At 41.5% G+C, this 8,427-nt stretch overlaps 1 protein-coding gene across 1 annotated transcript in view; it reads left to right on the top strand.

The window, feature by feature from the left end:
* Positions 1 to 5,316, top strand: part of LOC108788581 (prostaglandin E2 receptor EP2 subtype-like) — a 19,543-nt gene extending 14,227 nt beyond the window's left edge. Inside the window, exon 2 of the mRNA XM_018558373.1 lies at positions 4,694 to 5,316. Within this exon, the coding sequence (XP_018413875.1) occupies positions 4,694 to 5,014 (321 nt within the window). The 3' untranslated portion in view covers positions 5,015 to 5,316. The remainder of the gene's footprint in view (positions 1 to 4,693) is intronic.
* The last annotated feature ends 3,111 nt before the right edge of the window (positions 5,317 to 8,427 follow it).

The raw sequence follows: 8,427 nt of genomic DNA on the forward strand, positions 1-8,427 counted from the left end.
GAGAGAGAGAGGGGGGAGAGAGAGGAAAAGGGAAGGGGGGAGAAAAAAATCATATATTGCTTCTGTTAAATCAAGGAGAGCATCTGTGACCTTGGCTGCTCAGTGAATTCACAATGACTGGTACAGATTTGTTCCGAGGGGTTCATAAATATACAAGCACAATTCGAAATGTAAAATTAAGTATGAGGGACATTTTTTTTTAATAGGCCTTTTAGAAAGTTGCTCTGCTTCCTGGCTCTTATGTTTGCCAATCTAAACTTTCAATGCTTTTTAGTTTGTGGGCTAGAGAGCCAATGCTATAGTTGTGGGTCACAGTCAAGCCCGGCCCAGGCTGGCCAGATGTTTTCCATGGACACACCCGCCTATGGCCATCCTAAGCTCTATGGAGATTTTGACTGGTTGCTATGACAACAGAATTATTGTAGCCGATATTTGGGACAACTGAGGCCCAGTGCAGATAATTTGGATGGAAGCTGCGCTGTGAATCTGGAAGGATTGCGGTGGTTTGGAAACAAATGAGCCGCATAAGCCCTTTCTGTAAACTTTTTTTTAAGTCTTCAGGGACAATATTTACATGGGACAAAGTACAAGTCTGAATAACATATAACATTCTTTTAACAAGTTACAACACAATGAAAACTCTTGGAAAAAAAAAAAAAAAGTTCAGAAGAATATTAACATTGCATTGCTTTCTTCAAATGGCTCAATTTCCTGTCCAATGCACCATGCCAAATAAAATTCAAAAAGCCATGTCTGCATGTTTTACATATTGCCAGTGTTTTTTTTCCCAATTTAATTTTAACTATTCTCTCTAAAAAGGCAGAAATGTTCCTATCTTAAGGAAAGGTCTCAAAGGACACGATAGGAAAACAGCATATGCTTTAGCAACTCTGTATTTTGGTATGGTTTCTGCAGCTTTCATGCTACTAAAACCAGCCATGACAGAGAGATAAAGGTGATGATTATTGGAATTAAGGGCCTGTGTGAATTGGCCTTGGGCTGGTTTCAGTGACATCAGTTTGAGATGCTTCTAAGATCATTCAAAATTCATTGACAGGTGCAGTTGACCTCTTTTTTGACATGCAGTTGACTAGCTGCACACAGGAGGGTGATTATTGGAATCAAGGGCTTGTGTCGATGGGCTAGGGCCTTGTTTCGACAGCATCAGTTTGAGATGCATCTGACTCCAATCAGAATTCTTTGGCAGATGCATTTGACCTGCAGTTGACTTGCTGCACACAGGGGGTGACTATTGGAATTAAAGGAGAACTATGGGGTTAAGGCTTTTCCCCATAGTTCTCCTTAGGATAATGGGAGGACACAAACTAGCATCCTCCTGTCACCCTAGGCTCAGTATACCGCGAGCTGTAGCTCGCGGTATACTGAGACGCCGCAGTATACCGCGAGCTGCTGCTCGCGGTATACTGAGACGCTGCAGCTGAAGCGGATCCCGACAATTGTGCCGGGATCCGCCCAGCTGCGTGACTGACAGCTGGCTCTGCCTATCTAGAGTCAGAGCCAGCTGTACCCGCCCCGTCCGTTCCGCCAGTCAGCGCTGGCTGATCGGAGGGGGGAATCCAGCCCCTCCCCTGTCACGGCAGAGAGCCGTGACAGGATCGAGAGGTGAGCGAAGCATGCATCTGACTCCAATCAGAATTCATTGATAGATGCATTTGCCCTGCAGTTGACCTCCTTTAGACCTGCAGTTGACTTGCAGCACACAGTTTCTGGATTCCTGTAGACTTGAATGGAGAAACCCAAGTGACGCAAACAAATCTTATCGATACAAGCCCTAAAACCAGTTTCCTGGCTGAATATGATCAAACATTCTCAAAGTTGCTAAATGCAGAAAAGCAAACAGCTCCCATGTTTCCAACCTTTATTTGGCCTCTTCTGGCAATGTTCTCCCATCTCTAAAGGCCCCATCTATAGCTATCATGTTTGGGTAGACTATACCTTTAAAAAGGTACTTGGCACTCCTTCATAACAATGTGTTGTGCGGTCAGTCAGCATTTGGTCTAGAAATCAAGGCAAGAAAAGCTTGATGTTCTATAGCAAGGTTATAGTTGAGTCTACAATTATGTTGTTGAAATTATGTTGTTGATCTTGCATGAAAAATGTTCTAATATGTATCTGTTGCTGAAAGGAACCAAAACCAATCTATCACACACATGCACAATCACATACAGACACACAAAGGTTGAACTCGATGGACCTGTGTCTTCATTCAACCTCAAATACTATGTAACTATGTAACTATTGTATGTAAAAAAATTCCTTACTGGTTACTAGAGGCAGTACATTCGTTAATGCGTACATGATGAGAATTGCATTTAAATGGTTCTTTCCATTCAAACAATACCTTACTAAAACATAACAGAACTCAAAGTATCTCTCAATTAACCTACACGGTAATTTACTTGTCCGTCCATTATGGATGACTTTTGTTAAACTCCTGTCTGAAAGAAGATAAATGTTATCTAATGACTAGAGATAGCCTCATCCTGTGACCACGTAGGCGGTTTAAAGATTGACCAGAATTGGCTTTTATGGCTAATTCCAAACCTCCTAATGCTGCTTTTAGGACCACAAAGTGGTTCCGGTGCAGATGCTGTAATGTAGGAAAAAATGAATTATCCTCTTTATTTATTCATGATAACGTGAGGCCCAAGCGCCAGCATATTGAGGCATAAACTTAAAATTCCAGCTTTAAAGGAAACGGTGCAGAATGGAAGAAAAAGTCTGCTATGCCCTGCAGAAACATATCACATAGAACATGCAAAGAAAGCCAATAAACGGATAGACTTTTCAATAGAGAAATAGCTTACAGTTTGTACAGTCCTACATGTGAACGAATTAAATTGTAAAATTGTGTAGCCACTTCACCTTGTTAATGGATGGGTGGGCTCAGATATAATATGGTTACCACTGACCACCATGGGTCTTTAAGCTGGATGGGCAAAAGGCAAGCAGCAAATTATTTTGGTATGCTTTACCAGATCAGCTCATTTCCATGTTAGCTGCTTCTAAATGCAGAGACAAATTCTAATAAGTTATATTTCCATTTTACTTGTAGACAAAAAATTATATAATGAAGAGTTTAGTGTCACTGCAATCAATTCTGATGTTTCAGTTTTGTTGGAAAACACCAAAGAGTTGAATCGTTTGTCAGCTTTTTTTTAAAATCTCTCGTGGATGAAAACTCCCTGTCTTCCATTCAAATGTCAATCCTCCTTCTTGCTGTTTGGGTTTTCATCCACCCCTCTTTTATTTAACAGGATGAGTGAGATTTCCTCTGCTGCAGTAGTATAAGTGAAACCTAAGGTCAGATGAAAATATGCTTCAAAAGCATTGGGCATGTACATGCCCACATTCCCCTTAGGTGCAGAAGATAAAACCAGAGTTGTATAGCAATCTTTGGAACCTTTAGAGACATGAACCATGACCATGTACACAGTTATTTTTCCTCAACCCATTGGGGGTGATTTACTAACCTAAACACACGCACGCACCAGGTGCGTGTGATTTTTACACAGCAAAGCGTATTTATCAACCAAAAAGTCTCTATAAGCATATTTCCACTAATGCCATATATGGAAAAATCATGCACATGATGCATATATAATGCTGATTCACAGTTTAGACAAAAATGGTTAGCTCATGCATTTACATTCCTGCATTCATCAACGCAAGCAACACAATGTAGAGCTAATTTACACAACATCACCTTGCAATTCAGGGCAGGGCTTTGCACAACACACCTGCTGGGTGTGTACACACTACAAAGGTGTTTAGATTCCACCCATAGATCATGCTGGGAGGGAACACACTACAGAGGTGTATACATGTTCGTGGTGTGTTTATAAGGTTAGTAAATCAACCCCATTGCCTCAGATTGCTTGTCTTCAGAAAAGAAAGAAACCCAGATATATGTTAGTTTTCATTGCTGATGTCCTTCAAACTCTGAAGAGTGAAGCCACCTCTTAGCTGCCCAGAGGTACTGGCCTGTTATACTGAAATGTAAATGGAGCTTTGGGGATGCCATCATGCCACAATATCATTGATATTGTCATTCTGTTGGAATGCAACAGAGAAAATGTGACACCCCTGGATGCATTAGCTTTTTCAGAGCTAGTAGCACTTGGTGACATTGAACGGAACCTAAAAGTGTTTGTAAAGGCAAAATGTTTTGTTTTTGTTTTGGAAAGAGTGCGTTTTCCCACTTGGGAGATGTACCCCCCTATTATTCCAGGTCACCACTGTCTCTGAGACAGAACATGAAGGGAAATCCTACATTTTAGAATTGTGATGAGAGTAAAAGGTATGGCCAAATCCTCCAATGGGGACAGATTTTCTGCTGACAACTGTCTTAGATTTCCCTCAATTTGGGTAGATTTCCCCTCATTTCCTGGTGCATTTCCAAGACAGGAAGTGAAGGAAAACCTAACCAGCATGAAATAGACAGCATAAAAATAACCTGATAGGGGATTTAACCCTTCCCTACTCTATTTACATTTATTTGACATACATATGGCCTACATATAGTTTAACAAGTGTAGATAAATGTGACTACTACAAGCTATGCCATACCATGCATAAAGAAAACCTATCACAGACATATTAGTATTTTAATTTCCTTTCTTCCTTCCAAACTGTCAACTCATTCCAATTATGTTTTCTACTTGTTTTGCAGATCCGAGCGTACGTTAACAGAGCTGCTGTTGACAAAGGCGAAGACGCATTGGACCTCTTAGCGCTGCGCTTTCTGTCTGTGAATTCTATTATAGACCCGTGGATTTTCACCGTCCTGCGACCCTCTGTTCTCAGGGTGATGCGTTCAGTTATATGCTGCCATACCTCTTTCAATAACAAGAGCATCTCAAACTACCCTTCTCTCAATACTCATCTAACAACGAACGCCAAGCTAAATATAGACAATACATATGGAAGTTCCCAGGAGAAGGGTGTAGCTGATGGGGATAAGATTGCATGGGAAGAAAAAACAGACACTTAAGAACAATGATCTTTGTCTAAGATGGTAGATGCAGAATGCATCTTAAAAGCACTTCCGAAGGCATTTGAGCACTTACAGAAGTAGATTCTAACTAAAGTTGGTGAAAGTTGTAAAATTCTCTGTATTGGAGTAATAAGAAAACACGGAGTCTACTCGGCGCAAACCCATGGACAGTAGGGCAGAAGGAATGAGCATGATACATGGTTACAAATACACAACAGTACTGCACCCTGTGTTGCTTGGCTGTCTCTGAAGTGAGAAGCCATTAGCAAAATGGAGAGGTTTCGCTTCACCAGAAGGTCTTCAAATTCAGCTATTTTTGTTAAATGTCAAAAGGGAAGGTCAATGAAGGTTATTTTGGGTAGTTGTATGGGTGCAATAGGCTTTAAATGGCATCTCAGGGTTATGGAGGCACAAGGCACATTTATTTTATTTTGTGTTTTTTAAAATAACTGAACCCATGTGATCTGTTACTGTAATACAGTCAGGTTGCATGTACAGCGATAAAACTGCTTTTTCTTCTTTATTACACTATTAAGTGTTTTAGCAAGGGTTACAGTTTCCTGAGTAGGCAGCATGTAGGAGAGTCGGACGACTGCTCTCCCAAACAAAGCAGTGGCCCAGCTGTCCAGTAGTCCAACAGTTCCCTCAAAATGCTGTTAAAATCAAATTACACTGTGAGCCGCACTGTTAATTAGAGCATTTGGGGGGGTTTGCTGGACTTTTGGAGAGCTTGGCTTGCTGTTTGTGTGTGGCAAAAACGGTCCCATCTTTGAACCCTTACTTCAGCACTTAGCAGCGTAAAGAAAAGTAAAAGAACTGTATATTTATTATGCCTGACTGCATTACAGTATTCTATCACTAGGCTGAATTAGACTTTAACCCCTTCCCATCGGCCATATGCATATATGTGGCAACATGGCATTAAACCCCACCACAGTGTTGCCACACACAGTGGTACCTCGGTTCACGAACGTGAAAATGTTGCCTCCATTTGCGAACTGCACATTGGGTGATGAACACAACCGCAGCCCTCTTCCTTGCTCTGACACATGGTCGTGGCTTCCTCTAGTCAAACTTTGAAGAGGAACTGCTGCACTCCCTCCGGAACCCCTATGTATAAAGGAGGGTGCTGTAGTAACCACGGATGGTGCCGTGCATCTTCAAACATATAGTAAATGTTACCAGCACACCTATGTCTTGTGTCAATAATCCATCTTCTTTATTGATGCAGACTGTCAAAAAACAACACTTCAGGGCCACGCAGTGTCCCCTCTATACGGTTTTAGTAAGACCTACAACTAAAACCTAATGAAGCAGACCCATACTAAAACCCGATGAAGGGGACCCTGCGTGGCCCCGAAACTTTGTTTTTTGACAGTCTGCATCAAGAAAGAAGATGGATTATTGACACAAGACATAGGTGTGCTGGTGACATTTCCTCTAGTCGAGATCGCGGTCTGATCACAGTTTGATTTGGTTTGTGACCAGAATCGTGGAACGAATTAAGAGTTGTTGTTTTGTGCTGGGAGTGCGTTCACCCGCTACCTCCAGTACTGTGACCGTGCTGTCACTAACACCTCCCAGTCACTGTTTACAATCGGGAGCTGGAAGGACGGGCTCCTAATCATGAGATTACTGTGACAGCCAATCACAGCGATTACATAAATCAAGAGTTGGCCCTAATGGCCTCTGGTGTTAAAATGTAGCTTCAAAGTGTAGTGAAGTGAGTTTTCACCCTTCTCTACTCTAAAATAAAAAAAAAAGAACTTTGGCCTTAAATAGCCTTAGGTTTGTTTAATGTATGAGTTTGGTTTTATCAAAAAATTCATCGTTTACCCAAGTAGTCCACATGTCAAATTTAAGCCAGTTGCAGCCAAATTTTGTTGAATGCAAAAATCAGTAATTTCACAGCTAAGTTGGGTTCCGCAAAATCATCCCCTTATCCCTAGATGTCAGCAATGGATGTAATCACTTTCTGTGATGATGCAAAAAGAAAAGACGCCTTAAAAATTCCATGGTACAGGAATGCTCTATTTTGCATTTTAATTTTATTCAAAAAAATGTGTTTACAACTGCTGTTTATGGAGGAACTAATATCACCTGACACTTGATGTATGTAAAATGCACTTACATTCCAATCTATCTATGGCAGATATTTTAATGATGATATGTACATAAAAGGAATGGATAGTATTTAATTAAATAAAATATAGCTTGCGTTTATTGTTTTGATTTTGTAATAAAATATATTAAACCAATTATTTTGTTAAGTGACTCTCTTACTTCTTGTCTGGAAGATTAAAAGGGCAGTTCAGCCACATGTAATATTTCAGTAAGAGGAGTAAGGTGGGGTGGATCTCCTGCTATATAGTAATTTTGTATATCTTATGGAGTCCTGTAAATAAATCTTCCCACCATGGTTGGTGACTTCCAACTGGGAGTTTTGGGTTCCTCCATTTACATTGGTACTTTGGGTACCTAAATCATACTCTTTTTGCTGAATGGACACAAATATCCACAGAAACACTCCAAAATTGTTGTGAAAAGCCCTCTCAGAATAGTGGAAACTGGTGTATCTGCAAAAGGAGGGAGTAGGAGGACTCTATATCAATGCCTATGGCTTTGTAATGTATCTCAGATGTGTCACTTTAAAACATACATCAGGGGTAGGCAACCACAATACACAAGCTGTTTAGAAACTACAAATCCAGTAAGACATTGCAAGATTTTGAGAGTCACATGCATGACCACTGGAGGCATGACAGGGTTTGTAGTTTCACCACAGCTAATGGTTGCCTACCCCTGGCATACATTATTCATGAGACACAATGGTTTTTTTACACCGAACATGTGTTTCCTGAGGAATAACACACAGGCAAGGTGTCAGCGAAACTCCCGCTCTGCGCATGCGCAGCGGAGAACAAACACGCGCAGGCGCAGCCGGGAACAAATACGCGCAGGTGCAGCTAAGACCAAACACGCGCAGGCGCAGCTGAGAACAAACACGCGCAGGCGCAGCTGAGAACAAACACGCGCAGCTGAGAACATATGCGCAAAGAGGCGCACAGGAAGTTACATCATAGATGGATTCACTGCCCTATTTAAGCCCAGCTCAAACGCCCACTAGTTGCTGGTTTGTCTTGTCAGCTTGATCGTGTTCCTTGTCTCCCGTTTAGCCTTCTCCTGTATATACCTGATTCCCCTGGATTTGACCTGTTCCTGTGTAAACGACCATCCTTGCTTGCTGCCTGCCTTTTGACCTCGGACTGTTTTGGATATTCTTCGGCCTGCTCCCTACTTGTACTGAATTGGATTTCATGGCTTTTGACCCCGGCTTGTTGTGACCTCGATTACTGGACTTTCCTAAAGGACTCGTGCCTCTCCCTGTCTGCCTGGCCTTTGTCCTCAAC

The sequence above is a fragment of the Nanorana parkeri genome, unplaced genomic scaffold, assembly GCF_000935625.1.
Source record: "Nanorana parkeri isolate BGI_ZX_2015 unplaced genomic scaffold, ASM93562v1 scaffold335, whole genome shotgun sequence".
Taxonomy (NCBI): domain Eukaryota; kingdom Metazoa; phylum Chordata; class Amphibia; order Anura; family Dicroglossidae; genus Nanorana; species Nanorana parkeri.